Raw genomic sequence first — 18,102 nt, forward strand, 5'->3', positions numbered from 1 at the left:
AGGCAACTAATGAGTTTTTATTTTTATTTATCTGAACTCACAGATTTAGATAGATTTGTGTCTTAATCCATTGTACTTTATTATGGTTGCTCAGATTATCTCATTTTTAACCAGTTGGAGCCTCTACAAGTTCTTGAATCCTTTTGACATTATTTGTTGATAGTGTCTTTGCTTTTTGTTCTGGCAAGATGTTTCAGGCTCATCTTATACATTTCATGCCCCAGACCTGGAAATGGACATCCTTTAGAAGAAGGATCCTTTTAGGTGGGGAATAATAGAGACTACAGCCTGGACATAGGGATCCTCATTTGCTGTTGGTTTGGTCATTGTTTCTAGGCTGTTTTAATGAATGGAGCTAGGATATATATGTGTGTGTATATATGTATATATTACACACATATATATGCATATATATATCCATTTTTTTAAACATGAGCATTCATGAGTTCACACTGAAATTTTTAACTCAGTATAAATTATAGATTTTTTCTTTTTAGATTTCAAATCTGTATATAATTAAAAGCTTGAATTCTCATAGCATTAACATATTTGTTATTTTGTATGTATGTGATTGCTTCAGAATAATGATACAAAAATTCTTCATAGCAACATGTTTTCATAGCAACAGTTTAAGCTTTTTTACTTGTTTGTTTGTTTGTTTTTAGTAGTTATTTTTGTTTTTGTGGTGTATCCCAGTCAGGATGTACAGTCAAATTGCCTATTTTAAAGTCACTTTATAGTTCTTCTCTGTGTGGTTGTGCTACCAGCTTGATATACAGAATCACTTGTTTAATTTTGCTTTTGCTTTTCTTGTGATTTTTTAAATTTAATTTTTCTTTTAAAGTTACATACAATGTTGACATGGTTTTTAAATAAAGTATATAAAACCAAGGTATTTTCAGAGAAATCTAGCTTCTTTCCTGACTTCTCTATCCTGTTCTTCCCTCCCTTTTTTGCAAAGGAACCAGTTAATTTTTGTGTATGTGTTTTCTTTCCATTTAAAATATATAAGCAATATTGGGGCTCCTGGGTGGCTCAGTTGGTTGGGCATCCGACTTCAGCTCAGTTCATGATCTCACGGTTCATGGGTTCAAGCCCTGCTTTGGGCTCTGTGCTGACAGCTCAGAGCCTGGATCCTGCTTCAGATTCTGTGTCTCCCTATCTCTCTGCTCCTTCCCTACTTGTTTCTCTCTCTCTCTCTCTCTCTCTCTCTCCCTCCCTCCCTCCCTCCTTCCCTCTCTCCCTCTCCCTCTCTCTCTCTCAAATATAAACATTAAAAAATTCTAAAAATATATATGTAAGCAATATTAAAATATATAATTTTTAAATATCCTTTATTTTGAGAAAGTGCTGACATTTTATTCTTTTGTAATGTAAGTGCAAGTTGACATAGTAACTTATAATTGTATCTGTTTCATTTCTATAGTTATCATCAAATCTTGTAACCCAGTGGTGTTTAGTTTCTACAACTACCTTCGAACTCATCCTTTGCTTATTCGAAGAAACCTTGCCTCCCCTGAAGGAACTTTGGCAACCTTAGGTCTCAAAACTGAAAAAAACTTCGTTGATAAAATTAACCTTATAGAAAGAAAATTGTTCTTTACCACTGCAAATGCTCATTTTAAAGTTGGATGTCCTGTTCTAGCCTTGGAGGTACTCTCCAAAATTCCAAAAGTTACCAAAATATCTGCCTTACCTTCAGAAAAAGGTCAGCCTGACTATATTTCTAAAAAGACAGATGATGTACCTTCAGAATCAAAGACTCTGAGTGATGTCAGTAGAAGTTCTGGCATTGATTGGTCAAATGTAACTTCATCACAGTTTGACTGGAGTCAGCCAGTAGTAAAAGTTGATGAGGAACCTCTTAATCTTGATTGGGGTGAAGAGCATGATAGTGCCTTAGAAGAAGAAGAAGACGATGCTGTTGGCTTAATAATGAAAAGTACAGATGCCAGGGAAACAGATAGACAAGATCAGAAGGCCTCAGACCCTAGTATGTTACTGACTCCTCAGGAAGAGGATTGTCTTGAAGGTGATACTGAAGTTGATGTGATTGCTGAACAACTAAAATTCAGAGCTTGTTTAAAGATCCTCATGACTGAACTAAGAACATTGGCTACAGGTTATGAAGTAGATGGTGGAAAACTCAGATTTCAACTCTATAACTGGCTTGAAAAGGAAATTGCTGCCTTGCATGAGATATGTAACCATGAATCAGTTATTAAAGAATATGCCAGTAAAACGTATTCTAAGGTAGAGAGTGATCTTTTGGACCAGGAAGAAATGATGGACAAACCAGATATAGGTTCCTATGAGCGCCACCAAATAGAAAGACGGAGATTGCAGGCTAAACGAGAACATGCAGAAAGACGAAAGTTGTGGTTACAGAAAAACCAAGATCTCCTCAGAGTGTTTCTTAGTTACTGTAGCCTTCACGGGGCCCAGGGTGGTGGTCTGGCCTCAGTAAGGATGGAACTCAAATTTTTGCTACAAGAATCACAGCAGGTATGAACTTCACTTTTGTTTTCATTCTTGGTTATTTTAATAATTTTAGTCATTCTTTTTTACTAGTTAATGTAAATATGCCCATTTCCTCTATTCATAGGAGGCAGATATTTATGCTCTGCATGTGTCTTTTTAGATCAAAGTTATAGTGATTATGAGTAGGCTTAACAGCTTGAGAGCACAGCTGTTGTCATACTCGCCTTCATATCTTCTGCATCTTACATAGCAACTGGTACAGATTGGGTGCTCAATAAAGTTTTGTAGAATGAGTGAATAAATACTGCTTTTATTCAGATGTTCATCACCAGTGTTTTTTTAAAAAAATATTTATTTATTTTGAGAGAGAGCGAGAGCATGAGTTGGGGAGGGGCAGAGAGAGGGAGAAAGAGAATCCTAAGCTGACAGTGCAGAGCCCGATTCGGGGCTTGATCTCAGTCTCGTGAGATCATGACCTGAGCTGAAATCATGAATTGAATGCTTAACCAATTGAGCCACCCAGGCGCCCCTTATCACTAGTATTTTTATCATGTAACTATTTTTTTCAGTTTATTTATTTTGAGAGAGACAGAACGTGAGCAGGGGAGGGGCAGAGAGAGAGAGAGAGCGAGCGGAGAATCCCAAGCAGGCTTCTGGCAGCCAGTGCAGAGCCTGACATGGGGCTCGAACTTAAACAAAATCATGAGTTGGATGCTTAACTGAGCCACTATTAATTGATTTTTTTTTTTGTCCTTCATTTTAACTGTCTTGAAAAAAAATCCACTGTAACCCACAGGAAACTACAGTGAAGCAGCTCCAGTCTCCACTACCATTGCCTACCACCCTACCTCTGCTTTCAGCAAGTATTGCTTCAACAAAAACAGTCATAGCTAATCCTGTATTGTACTTAAATAATCACATCCATGATATACTTTACACTATTGTTCAGATGAAAACACCACCTCATCCCAGTGTTGGAGATGTGAAGGTAATGTAAAGTTTATATCAGTTGGTATTGTACACATTGAGAAGGTAAATATGTTATACTTGTCTTCCTGTTGAATTTAGAGGAAATATTGTAAAGTGCTCTTAATGTGCTGCTTCCCCAATCCTAATCAGTTGAAGACTCTTTGTCCAATGAATGTAATTTAAAAGGAAGCATTCCTCTTAATTATGGAAAAGTAGTTTAAGACAAATACTTTTTTGATTATAAAATTATTTTTCTAGACACTATTCTTATCTCTTAATATTCCTTTCAATCTTCCATTTCCATTAAATGAATCATTAATTTAGAAATGTTTATGACTATGTGCCAGGATATTGTGAAAGTATAAGCTCAGGGAGTATCTTTGAGAAAACTACGACTGATCGGAAATATCCCAGAGAAAGTATCCTCGCTACTATTTCCCTGATGATTGTGTTTGCTGGAGGCTGTGCAGTAGTGAGGGGCCATCAGGTTTCAAAGAGTTACTACCTCCAGATGAAACCCATACCCTTTGCTGAAAACTTAAGAACAGATAGATTCCAAAAAACAGTAGGAAGCTTGGCGGGATTTGGAATTGATCAGATAACCTCTGTGCTAGCCTATGTATATTTGTGCTGTGCTTTTTCCAGTTCCAGTGGTTGATGTCCCCAACATCTTTGTTTTTTATTTATTTTACTTCAAAGGCATGTTTGACCTCTAGGAGTACATTCTTCTGAAGGACCCATGAGTTACATCAACCTATTAGAGACTTCCAACCCATAGCATGAATTAATCTGTATTAGTATTTAAGCAGAGATTACTTAAATTATTTGTTAGGTGAATATGGACACTTAGAAAAGGCACTAAATTCTAAGTAAACGTTTCCATTCCTAGAAATTTGTATAAGACATTCAAAGAGTATGAAACTATTTCTAAGTTCCCTTCAAATTTTAAGATTTTATGGGTCTGAAAATGTTGATTCAGTGTGGCATTTTAGGATGTACTTTTGATAATGATAATTTTTAAACTTTCTAAATTTAAAATTCTAAGAGTATGCACTACTCATAAGTACTAAATAAGTTACTTGCTTTCTGAAAACTCAGCCATTTCATACAGTGATTGATATATCTAAACATTTAATTCATTTTTATTGCTAAGATCAAGTATTTATTTTCATCAAGGGAAATTTTGTAAGGCAGTTTAAAATAAAAGCTCTGAAAATTGTATACTTATTTTTATTCTTCTTTTTTTTTTGGAATACTAATCTTTAAGCTAATCATTAGCAGGTAGAACAGTCCCAGTAATAGATGAACATTGGCACTTTGCTCAGGGTCTGGTAAATGGCAGGCTCACAGTTAGTAAATATTTGATAAATGTGTTCTGAATCAGTTAGCTTTGTTGTGGGCATTCATATTAAGTTGGGTGAGTGTTATTTTATAAGTTTTAAAGTAGAGTTAGTAGTCTTAGGATTTAGTGTTATTTATGATATTGCCACTCTGCTGGGTATTTTTTAATATTTAAGATATTACTGTTGTATAGAAATGTTAGTATAAAATGTAATTGTGGCTGTTTTGGTTTTAGGTGCACACACTTCATTCACTAGCAGCATCACTTTCTGCATCAATTTACCAAGCATTATGTGACAGTCATAGCTACAGGTAAAAAAAAAAAAAAAAAAAAAAAAAAGAAATCATGCTAAATTATTAATACAGCAAAAACATTAAAATGTGCTGGAGTTTATATCAAAGTTCTATTTCCTAGGGATGGACATATCCTCAAATATGACTGCCATGTATACTCTAATAGATGAGAGAGAATGAGAAATAAAATAAATTTAATTTAGCTGTCACCTAGTAACAACAGAGGCATACAGAAAATGATAAATAGTAAATGGAAATTATCATCATCACTGTCTTTTTTGATTTTAAGAAAAGAATTTTTCACTATTTACTATTTTTCTTTAGGAACCATTTCTTTTAGCATTGGATTAGCTCCTATATTGCTTAACTGTTTTCAGTTGGAAAAGGAAATACTTTTTAAAAAATCAAAAAGGACATTTCTTAACAAAGAATTATTAAAATCATTTTTTCTTACCCATTTACATATAACATAGAAGTCTTTGAAAATGATACCGATGAGAAGTAATGGTTTAAATTTTTCTAAATGTCCTATTACCTTTATTAGTGTATACTGTACATTTTAATGATGAGGGCAGCGTAAGTAGTAAGAAATTGAATCACTAGGAAAGATGACCCAGATTTAAATGAATTAATAAATGAAAAACCTTGTAATATAAATAGAATCATATTAAATTTATATTAAACATATGTCTAGATTTTTTTTCTTGTAAATTCAGGAGCCTCTTGTGAGAAGATTTGATACAGGCCTCAAAATGGCCTGTACTCTGCTTTCAGTTCAATAAGGATGCGTCGGAAATGTAAATAAGGGAAAAAGAGTTTATTTAATTTACTATGATCATCATAATGATCAAAGCCAACTTGTTTGATATCAGTCACTGGTTAAAATGGCATTAAATGAGAATTCAAATAAATATTTTTTAAATGTGTATTTTCTCATCCTTAGGCTATGATTGACCCTCAAGGGAGTTAAGCTTTACTTTCTGCTTTTGTATTTTCCCCAGCTCCACAAAGAGGAGAGAAATAAATATTTAGTCACATTTGGCTTTAGGATTTGATATTTCTGAAATATGATTCTCCAGATTGTAGTTCATATTTTAGTTAAAAGTTAAGGTTGCACAACTTTGCAGAGCCAAGAAATGCAAGAAAATAGCACCCTGAAACTTTCTAATATAGTCTAGTGCTAATAGTACTCTTCTTACTTTCAGACTCTTTTTTTTTAATAAAAATGGGTGAATATAGAAAAGATTTTCAACCATCTTGAAAAGTTTTTAAAAGGAGTAAATGTCATTCTAATCATCTAAAATAAATATGTATAAAGCACAATTGCCAGTTACCTCTGTTAGGGTGATAAATAACCAAACCTTATTTGTTTTAGCAGTCAGACAGAAGGAAACCAGTTTACAGGAATGGCTTATCAAGGACTTCTTCTAAGTGATCGTCGAAGACTCAGGACCGAAAGTATTGAAGAACATGCAACACCGAATTCTTCTCCTGCTCAGTGGCCAGGTGAGCATTTAAGTGTTTCGGTTTTTAAACCTTATTTGGCAATTCCATTTTAAAAAGTTACTAACTGGTTTCCTGATTATTGTTCTTTGTGGAATTGGTGAATGGTTTTTTTATTTGTTTGTTTTTCATGATGTTTTCTGCCATGGGTTAGGAATTATTAAGTACTGTAATGTTGTCTGAAGACTCAGGAAGTTAAGGCTTCAAAACCCAGCTGTGTTGACCAGCATAAAAAACCAAGGTTTAACATCTTTCACAAGGGTGAGCACATCCTCTTCCTTATCCTTAGAAATTCCAAATTAGAGAGCAGTATCACAGAGACATTTTCACAGATGTATCAGAGAGAATACGATTACTCTCAAGTGTAAATTTGTATGTTGGGATAAGAGTGACCATTCTGTGCTGTCTGCCAGTCCTTCTCTTTTTCTGGTTAGCTCTTTTTCTCATCATCCACGTCAGTTATTTCAGACTTCTCCACTCTCTTCATACCTTTTTCTGGTTTGCTGTGTCATTCAGGTTTTACTCTTACTTGCTTTATAACTCTGAGTTCACGCATTAGTGATTGTTGTGAAGAGTGGCAGTACAAACTCAAACTGGATATTTAAAATTGATTTGTGTGTAAGTTTCTAGAAACATTGTTTCCATTTTCATTTTTATTGGAATAAATGAGACTTACAAGAAATTGAAAAAACAGTACAAAGAATTTTTGTATAGCCCCCACCCAGATTCTCCACATGTTAACATTTTGCCATACCTGCTTTAGCATTCATCCTTCTCTTTCTCTCACTGTGTGTGTGTATTTACGTATTTTTTTTGAAGTATTTGGGAGCAAGTTGTATACATGATACCCTTTTACATCTAAATATATCATGAGTCTTTCCTAAAAACATTCTCTTACATAACTTTAGCACAGTATTCAAATTCAGCATCTTAACATTGTACAATATTGTTCTTCTCATCTGTAGATCTTTCAGAAATCTCTCCAGCTACCTCACTGGTGTCTTCCATGTGACATTTAGTTGTAATGTCTCATGAATCTCCTCTTAGAGTAGTTCTTAATTCTTTTTTTTTTTTTTTGTCTTTCATGATTGATACTTTTGCAGAGTAGTAGACAATTATTTTTTAGAATGTCCCTCAATTTGGGTTTTCCTAACCTTAGTATTAGATTCAGGTTGTATATGTTTGGCATGGATACCACAAAAAAGATACTGTGTGCCCTTAGTTCAGACTGTCAAGAGGCATATGACGTCAGTTAGTTCCATAATTGGTGCTATTAACTCTGATCACCTGTTAAGGTAGTTGCTGCCAAATTTCACATTTGTTAAGCTAATATTTTTTCTTTGTAATCAATAAGTTTCTTTTGAAGAGGTAGTTTGAGACTGTGTAAAATATTATGCTTTCACCCACTAATTTTAGCATCCATTCTTGCCTGAATCAGATATTACTGTGGGGATTACTAGATGGTGATTTTTCTGATTTTATCATTCCTTTTACTTTTAGTTGAAATTGTACTATGAGGAAGAGCTTTCATTTCTCCCCTTTTTATTTATTTATTCACTCATTTATTATATCAGTATAAACTGTGGGCTTATTTTATTCCATAGATTATAATCCATTTCTGTCATTTATCTTGTTGCTCAAATTATGGATATATTACTTAATATGGATACATAATTTTGGTTAAGTTACAGATTTGGATTTTTTCTTCTGGAGCTTTTTGCTGATACACTTCTTATGATATTATATACCCATACAGGTGTGAGCTCACTCATTAATCTCTTGAGTTCAGCTCAAGATGAAGACCAGCCAAAATTGAACATTTTGTTGTGTGAAGCTGTTGTTGCTGTTTACTTAAGTTTATTGATACATGCTCTTGCTACAAATTCCTCCAATGAATTGTTTCGACTTGCAGCCCACCCATTAAATAATCGGATGTGGGCTGCTGTTTTTGGAGGGGGTGTGAAGCTTGTTGTGAAACCTCAAAGACAAGCAGAAAATATTGCAGGTAAGATAAATTTGATACCAATTAATATATGTAAATGTAAATAATTTCCAGTGCAAAAGTAAAAGATTTTCTAATGTTACAAGAATTTTTATTTTGAAAATCAGTGATGTTTAAAATCTCATCACTTAGGTTAGAATAGTAAATAACTAAACTCATGTTCAAATAAAAATAAAGTTTCAGTTGAACATTTTTTGATAAACCAGGACAAATTTGAGGAGGATAAAAAAGAAATAGAGGACAGGTGAAAGTAAGTGAGGAGACTGTTAAAGAATGGAAAGGGAAAAGGATAGTTTTTAGAGAAAAAAGATTTAAATAAATCATCATAATCTTTACAGACCATGAGAACAGTTGGCTTCATATTAGGTTCATGGTCATGTGCAAGATAGCTTTTCCAGTCATGCATATGGTTTTTAAAATTCCATTTTCTGCCTTTTTTTTTTTTTTTTTTTTTGGTATTTTTTATCCCACTTTTAAAGATGGAAGGATATGTAAGGTGTAGACTGATGATATAGGAGGAGTTTCCATCTTGGTGCTGAAACAGAAATCATGTTAATTCATCCTTGGAAATTATCCTACTACAGATGGGGAATCAATGGCACAAAGAGTGTAAATGGCACTGGCTCTCATCTGTGTCCTTACTGCCCAAGGTTGAATTAAATGAATAAGTTTCTGTATACGTCAAAGTAGGGGAGGATGTCTTAGCCACTTTCATTGCTTTCACTCCCCCGTACGTGGGTGGGTGACTCTTCATCTTTATCTTGTTCCTACCTTGTTGTAGCCAACCTTAAATTTGAAAGTTCTCCCCTCAAATCACTTCTTTCTCTTTCTGAATTTTCTATTATTTTTTTTCATGGTAATCCATTCATCAAGTCATCCATGCTTAAAACTTCTGAGTGCAGATTCATATTTGCATTCATTTAACACCTACTACGTGACAAAGCAGTGTTGTCGGCTTTGGGATGAATAACACAGACAACCCCTTACCTTCATGAAGCTTACATGTAGTGGAGGTTAGCACACAGTAAACAAATTAACAAATAATAGTATTTCAGTTATGATAAGAACTATGATAAAAATAAAGCAGAGTTAAATGGAGAGTCATGAAGCAAAGGGTTTGGGAACAGTTTAGTTAGAATGGTCAGAAAACACATTTCTGATGAGAGCATGTGAGCAGAGTCCTAGAGAAGTCAGGGATCATACCATGCAGATATCTGGGGTCAGAGTCTTTCAGGCTCTGTAATTTCAGGCAATTACAGATGGTGAAGGGAGTACCAAGGTCATGAGGCATGAGGTAGGACTGAGTTTGGCCTTTTCCAGGAACTACAGAGGAGGCCAGAATGGCTGTTTTAGCCGGGGAAGTTTGGATGGAGATAGGGTAAGACAACCAGCTGGGAGCAAGGTCATTTAGGATGGTGAAAACTTCAGTAGTTATTATAAAGAAAGATAGGAAACTATTGGCAGGAGTGGCCTAGACTGATTTAGGTTTTTCAGCTCTAGCTGCTATGTGGAGAATAGACTATAGGACAAGAATAAAAGAAGGGGGCTATTGTAATGGTCCACTTAAAAGATAATTGTGGGTTACCATCAAGAATGAATGCATAAACAAAATGTGGTATATATATATGTGTGTATATATATACATATATATACACATACATACACACACACATATACATACATACATACATACATACATACATACAGTGGAGTGTTAGTCATTAAAAAGGAACAAAGTACTGATACATGCCATACCAGCATAAAGCTCAAAACTATGCTAAGTGAAAGAAGCCAGACACAGAAGGTCATGTATTTTATTATTCCATTATATGAAATATCCAGAATAGGTAAACCCATAGAGACAGAAAGCAGATTTGTTGTCCAAGGGCTAGAGGGAGGGAAGAGTATGGAGTAACTGTGTAATGACTCTAGAGTTTACATTTGGGAATGAAATGGGATGAGAATGCTCTGGAACTAGATAGAGATGGTGGTGGCATAACATTGTGAATGTACTAAATGACACTGAATTGTACACTTAAAAATCTTTATTTTTATGTAACTTTTACTAAAAAAAGATAAATGTGGTTTAGCTGAGAGTGGTAGTTGTAGGGCAAAAAGTGGTTATATTCTGGCTATAATTTGATATTGCTGATGGATTTGTTGATGAATTGTGTGTGGGATATGATGGAAGAGGGAACAAGATAGAATTATCATTTCCTGTGACTAGTTTTAAGAGAGGAGCTGTTGACTCCTACTTTCTGGCCTTCCTCTAGTTAGTTCCTGAATCCTTTTGGTGTTACTTTTATGTGTTCCTCATATCTAACTCTTCTCAGTCTTTACTACCCACTGTACTCGTTCGCTCTTCTTACATCATCATCTTCCATCTTCTCTGTCATTGACCGAGCAATAGTACCTCACCCTGTGACTAACTTAAGAAGTGTTTGTGAGGATCACCATAGGATAAGCTCCCAGCTTCACATCCACAGCCTAGTGCCAGCCCAGCTCTGCACTCTTCTTGTTATTCCCCTCCTCAGTCAACTGAAGTTGACTCCTTGTCATCCGGGGGAAAAAAGAAAGCAAGATTGCAAACTGCCAAATAAAATGTATGTGTTTATTTAGGATCTTAGGGATTGCAGTCTGGGAGACACCGAGTCAACCAAAATCAAAAGCATGCTCTGGAGAGACAAAGGAGGCTAGAGTTTTTAAGGAGGAAAGAGGGAATTTACAGAAGTTGTTTTGAAGGAAATGTGATTGGTGCTGGTATAGCTACAGTTACATTCATCTATATGTGATTGGTTGCTAGGGCTGGTGTTAGGTGGAAAGTCCATTCGTGTCCATTCTAAATGCAGCAGATGCCTTGGCTTTTAGTGGGGTTCAGCAACAATTACAGAGAATGTGAGACAGGAGATGTGCATAAGCCCCACTTCCTCAATGTCCTCTTGGGTTCATTTTAAATAACCCTCTTAGCAGTGTTTACTCCATTATATTCCTCTGTTATCATCGTCATTCACCTAAACCTCTAGTTACTGGTTTCTCTTGTCCCTTCTTTTTTTTCACGTGGAGCTTCTCCCTTCTTTTTTAAAGGCATGCTTTACATCCTACAGCTTCAGTGAATCTTTCTTAAACAGCATGGCCAGAAATAATTACTAAAGCACTAATGAATATGTCATGTATTTAATGCATTGTAAATAGAATTACTTTAATCTTTGTTCTGAATAGCACACAGTCTGCTTCATGGCAAGATATTCTTTTATGCTCTATCCTCATGTGTGTCTCTGCCATGGTTCCTGGAAAACTAATGCAGATACAAGTAATTTAGTCTACACTAAAACGTGGCAGGAGTATGTTGAAAGGAAAGTTAACTTTAACTCTAAGATAAATGCTGTTTTCTCCCTCTATCTTTATTCAGCACCCCCTGTTCCTTCCGAAGACATAGATAAACATCGTAGAAGATTTAACATGCGAATGCTCGTCCCTGGACGACCTGTAAAAGATGCTACCCCCCCACCAGTGCCTGCAGAGAGACCATCTTACAAAGAAAAATTTATTCCTCCTGAACTTAGTATGTGGGATTATTTTGTTGCAAAGGTAAGGGGTTTAAGGAATATAAGCTTTTATGTGGGGTTTTTTTTTTTTATTCTTATGTGTGCATCACATAGGAATGGTGAGGCAGCCTCTGGGTGGAACAAGTATAGTTGAGATATTTAATTTGTCAAGTCCAGAAACTGAATATTCATTCAGGGATGATAAGATGATGATGGTCAGATACTTGATATGGATGGGACAAATGAAAATTGTATAGGATTTGGGTCTAAACCAGAAGTCAGTTTTATTAACATATAATCAGCATCCTTGTTTTCTAGTGCCTGGAATACTTGTGTCTGCCATCTAGTTCCCTTTGTCTAATTATCAGTATTTCCCTTGGTCACCATGGAATTAGAGCAAGAGGAGATAAATGGATATTTGGGGGTTTCATCAGGCCAGAGTTCAGCCCCATGACATGTCTCTCTTTCTCCAAAGCAGATAGAACTCTGGGTATCAGAATACTCCCAGAGACTAGATCCATTATAGTTGCATTTCATACCATGTTCAGTACACGCTACTAGTACTTTCTTTCAGCGCTTTGCTTTTTCAGACTAATCACCTTCCTTCTATTAATGTTGCCCTCTTTACACATGCTAATGCTGTGGTCACCTTGCTGTATGTCCATATAGGAAATATATCTTTCATCATGCCACCTTCCATTTAAAAATTTTATTAGATCTCAGAGTTCTTGAGGTATTGATCCCACTTTTTAAAAGTCTTTCAAGATGAGTTCTGAAGATTTGCTTTTGTTATCGTAACCAGTTATTTTTCCTTTCCTCCCACTTTTGTTATCTTTGTCATAGATTAATTTCTTATACATATACTACTTTTGGACTGTATTTCCATTGATCAATATCTAGGCTGCACTTCTTTTAATTACTTGTTTTAATATCCACTACAAATGGTATCTTTCACTTTAAAAAGATTTCTCAGCTAATCTCGTCTATTTTGTCTTCCCTATGAACTTTGGAATCATCATAAAGCCTCAAAAAAGGAAAAGAAATACCCAGGGGGATTTTTATGGCAATTAACTTAAAACTTAAAAATTAATTTTAAAGAATTATAGTTTTTACATGTCTGAGTCTCCTTATATAGCTTTTAGAAGGATTTGTGCTTTCCTTCACTATAGCTGTCTGTTTTCATAAGGTTTTTCCTTTGATATTTTGTTTTTCAGTGTGTCTTTTTTCTTTCAACTTGTCTAACTAATTCTCTTGATATATAAGAAAAGGCTTGTTTTCTAATATTTCTGTGATATACTTTTTCTTAAGTATTTATTTGAGAGAGAGAGAGAGCCAGAGGGGAAGGGGGAGAGAGAGGGAGAATCCCAAGAAGGCTCCACGCTGTCAGCAGAGCCCCACACTGGGCTCAGTGTCACAAACATGAGATGACCTGAGGCAAAGTCAGTAGTCAGATGCTCAACCAGCTGAGCCACCCAGGCACCCCTCTGTGACATATGTTTTACTATTTCTTTTAATTTACTTTTTGTTGAAGTATAGTTGACATACAGTGTTTCAGGTGTACAAACAGTGATTCAGCAATTCTATACATTACTCTGTACTAACCACAATAAGTGTATCTCTCAGCTGTCACCATGCAACATTATTGCAGTATTATTGACCCTATTCCCTATGCTGTATTTATCATCCCTGTGAACTATTTATTTTATAACTGGATCTTTGTACCTCTTAATCCTTTTTGCCTCTTTTGCCCATCTCCCTCTGCTCTGGAAACCACTAGTTCTCTGTATGATTTTGTTCCTGTTTTTTTGTTTATTTGTTTTGTTTTTTAGATTCTACATATAAGTGAATCATATGGTATTTGTTTTCTCTGACTCACTTCACTCAGCATAATACCCTCTAGGTCATCCATGTTGTCACAGATGGCGAGATCTCATTCTTTTTAATGGCTGAGTAATACTTCTCTGTGCATGTGCCACATCTTTATAGATTATCAGTGGACACTTAGTTTGCTTCCATAACTTGTCTATTACAATTAGTGCTCTAGAAGTATTTATATTGTATCTAGGTATTGAGTTTTTTTTATTGAATCTGAGAGTTTTGACTAGTTTTCTTGACTTTCGTAGGCCTAGTATCATTTGTGAAAGGAAGTTTTTATTTAGACACCACTCAAAAATGTTCATTATTAAGTTAGGACAAAAACAACATGATTATATATTTAAAATATAACTTTATCTTTTATTGCAGCCATTTCTCCCTTTGTCTGATAGTGGTGTTATATATGATTCTGATGAAAGCATTCATAGTGATGAAGAAGAAGATGATGCTTTTTTTTCAGATACACAAATACAGGAGCACCAAGATCCAAATTCCTATAGGTAACTTTCCTTTCTCTCTCTCTCTCTCTCTCTCTCTCTCTCTCTCTCTCTCTCTCTCTCTTTTGTAAAAAAAAAATCCTGACGTTAGGAATTTTAAGTAATACTATCATGAATTCATTATACAAGAGCTGACTTACATTTTCAGGTTAGTAATTCTGTATCTTTGAGGTTAAATTTCTAGAGAGTAGAGTATTTCTTTCACATCTAGTGTCTAAGAATAGCTTACATGTAGAGTGGAAACACAAACATTTTCAGTTAGAAAAAATATGTAATTTACTGATGTGACATTAGAACTTAGTATATGTTCATTGATATGCTCTTAGATTGCGTGTGACTATAAATCTTTTTCCATTAGGTGGTTTTCAGATATTATAAGTGTATTCCAATTGTACATTGTTAACATATTTTCTATTATATGACAAAGGTTTAAGTTGTTAGAAAAGAAACAACTTTTTTCTGGATTGGAGATTGGGCTAAACAATTGACAGGAATCATTACTATGCTTCTCTCATGATGTTATTTTCAGTGAAGGAGAACTTTTTGTTTGTTTCCCTTGAACAGCTGGGCTCTTCTGCATTTGACAATGGTTAAGCTAGTACTTCACAACATCAAGAATTTCTTTCCCATTGCTGGATTGGAATTCTCTGGTAGGTAATTAATGTTCTTAAATATATTAGCATCAAGTTTCTCTTCATAGAAATCTACATAAAAGAGCATTTGGTACTAAAAATTGGAGATTTGATGAGATCTTGTGTACTTTAGGCTCCAGTCTATGGTTTTAATTCATAGCAAGAACCACTGTTTACCCAGAGGGTTGAAAGAAAAAGCAGGAAATCAGACTGGAGAAGCTAGACATTTTCTTGCTCAATTTAGAGAGCTGGCCTTCTGTTTTGTTAAAAGCACTAAGAATTCAAATAGTATTAGATCAACATTTTCAGGTTTATTTGTATTTTCAGAGGTTTTGGCTCCAAAAATTTCAGAGTTTTTAAATATGTGGATGATGATCAACATTTTTATGAAAACAAGTTGGCATTTCTGTCCTCTTTTAGAATTGCCTGTAACATCACCATTAGGTATTGCTGTCATTAAAAACTTGGAGAACTGGGAACAGATATTGCAAGAGAAAATGGATCAGTTTGAAGGTCCACCACCTAACTATATCAACACTTACCCAACTGACCTTTCAGTAGGAGCCGGACCAGCTATTCTTCGAAATAAAGCAATGCTAGAACCTGAAAATACTCCATTCAAGTAAGGATGCTTATAATGCCCATGAAAATGTAGCCTGGTTTAACTTTTCTGGAAGGTAGTTTGGCAAAATATGCTTATATTATTATATTATATAATTATATATATATATATATATATATTGTAAAAACATTCATAACTTTGAACCTACAGTTCTATTTCTAGCAATATATGTGAAGGAAAACATTAGAATAATCTGGATAGAAAACATTTTTCCCAGGATGACCAATAATTGAATAGATGTATTACTTTTGTAATCAGGAAAAAGCATTTATTATATTTTTGCCATTTTAAGAATTCATACAGAAATATTTTGGGATAATAATCTACATATACAAACAAGGTGCTACTTACATTTTGGCAATAATTTAATGGTAGATATATTAAGGTTTTTTATTGATGTTTTGGTCTTCTACCTGCCCTCCTGTCTGTCCTTTGGATAAGCAGCATACTTTTTGTGAGGCACCTGTCCTGTGATTAAGAGTATCACTGATAAACTTGAAAAAACAGGCTTTTTAGCTTTGGGGGGGGGGGGGTTGTTAAAAATGAACTCTGTGACTTTATATTCATTGGTGATGTTATGTAACCAACAGAACCAACCTACAATATAATTTAAAAAGAGAATAATAGCTTCTTTTGACTCTCAGCTCAACCTATTCATTCAGAGAACCATGTAATTAGAGAATTAATTGCCAGATAAAGGAGTATTTTTAGAAGAACTAAAAATTAAAAGAAAAAAAATTATAAAACTTTGCTGAACTTAATGATGTATCTTCTTTGCAATAGATAATGGAGGTTTTTTTTTTTTTTTAAAGTTTCTGCAGATATGAAGCACATTTTCTACAGAATTAAATAAGATGTATTCCTTTTTTTTAATAGGTCCCGGGATTCTTCTGCACTTCCAGTCAAAAGACTCTGGCATTTCCTTGTGAAACAAGAAGTCCTTCAAGAGACATTTATTAGATATATCTTCACTAAGAAAAGAAAGCAGAGTGAGGTATTTTGGAAAAAAAAAATGTTTTGTAATTTTTGTTTAGTTTTAACTTTTTTAATGATTTACTTTTTGGTTGCAGCCTAATTATCTTTCATACATTATGGGTAATAGTTTACCTGACTACAGTGAATTTCTTCTATAAGATAAAATCTTAGACTTTTCATTTTATAACAATGAGACAACATAGGTCCCTTGGTAAATCACGTATAACCAAGTGAAAGTTGGTACTTCTTTGCAAGGCTTTCCGTTGGGCTTTTACAAATAATAAATATTGTGATGGATTATTTGGGTGATTTAATATATAAATGAGTGTACTCTCTGCTATGATTCTTTGAATATCATTTAACAGGAAATCTAACATAGCCCTTTAAAACTATTTTGTTTATTTAGCATTTAGAAATTAACAGGATAAACTTTGGAAACAAATTCAGGATAATTTTTGTGAAAGAGTATAAACTACAGAAATATGAATATGTGATGAAGGAAGTTTGCTTTTACAAAGTGATGCAGAAGTTCGGCACTGCACAGTGATTTTTAAGCTGATTGTGAATTAGTAATTTAATGTCATACAGGGTTCAAGAAGAATCAGGAATTTGGGAGACTGGTACTTTAGAACTTAAAAATATCTCTTATAAAAGAGGAGGGCACAGATCTCTTACACGAGCATATCAGTCCTTGTGGCTACTTCATGAGATAATGGGCAGCGTAGAGAGTGTACAGAGTAGAGTGTCAGATTAGATTAAAGATTTGGCAAACAAAATCTATGAGAACAGAACAATGAATTATATTTCACTTAGAAAATTGAAAACTGAGAGGGACAGTTAATATGGCTCTGCTTTCCAAGGTTAGATAGAGAACCACATCTCCATTTGTTAGGGTTTGTTAGGGAAATCACAGATTTCATTCTCTTTCATTTAGTTGACTGTTGACAGTATTTCCTGTAGTGATGCTTTATCCAAATTTCATAAACTAAGAAATAGATTTAACATAAAAGATACCTGCTCAATTAGGACTCTGTTATTCACAGAAAGCCAGTATATTAAAGGATCAGTTTTTTGAGTGTTTAGTTCTTCTAATTATTAAATGTAATGATTCCTTGAAAATGGAATATGTTTAATTATTCAGAAGGTTTGTAGCATGGTTTGGTTGGATTGTCAGAGCCTCAAGAGTTGTGGGAAATGAGGTGTCTAGGTTGCTTGAACCCTTAGTCTTGTCTTCAGGATCTGTTCTCTTAGGTTTCCTTCTTCTGTAACTAAGCCTCTCCCTCCTTCTGCCCCTTAGTCTCTCCTTTATATCCCTCAGTCTCTGTGTGGTTGGTATCAGCAGCCCCATATACTGTGTGTTCTCTTC

The 18,102-nt window shown here is 34.6% G+C and overlaps 1 protein-coding gene across 5 annotated transcripts in view; it reads left to right on the forward strand.

Moving 5' to 3' along the window:
- The window catches only part of DMXL2 (Dmx like 2), a 150,547-nt gene that overhangs the window by 120,610 nt on the left and 11,835 nt on the right, over positions 1-18,102 (forward strand). For 3 of the 5 annotated variants that reach the window (XM_027067247.2, XM_027067249.2, XM_053224020.1), the window contains 10 exons: positions 1,427-2,505; positions 3,278-3,469; positions 5,027-5,103; positions 6,461-6,591; positions 8,345-8,593; positions 12,000-12,178; positions 14,380-14,510; positions 15,072-15,157; positions 15,560-15,761; positions 16,638-16,755. In XM_027067247.2, the coding sequence (XP_026923048.1) occupies positions 1,427-2,505; positions 3,278-3,469; positions 5,027-5,103; positions 6,461-6,591; positions 8,345-8,593; positions 12,000-12,178; positions 14,380-14,510; positions 15,072-15,157; positions 15,560-15,761; positions 16,638-16,755 (2,444 nt within the window). The remainder of the gene's footprint in view (positions 1-1,426; positions 2,506-3,277; positions 3,470-5,026; positions 5,104-6,460; positions 6,592-8,344; positions 8,594-11,999; positions 12,179-14,379; positions 14,511-15,071; positions 15,158-15,559; positions 15,762-16,637; positions 16,756-18,102) is intronic. The other 2 variants (XM_027067248.2, XM_027067250.2) reach the window with 1 other exon arrangement.

The sequence above is a fragment of the Acinonyx jubatus genome, chromosome B3 (assembly GCF_027475565.1).
Source record: "Acinonyx jubatus isolate Ajub_Pintada_27869175 chromosome B3, VMU_Ajub_asm_v1.0, whole genome shotgun sequence".
Classification (NCBI taxonomy): Eukaryota; Metazoa; Chordata; class Mammalia; order Carnivora; family Felidae; genus Acinonyx; species Acinonyx jubatus.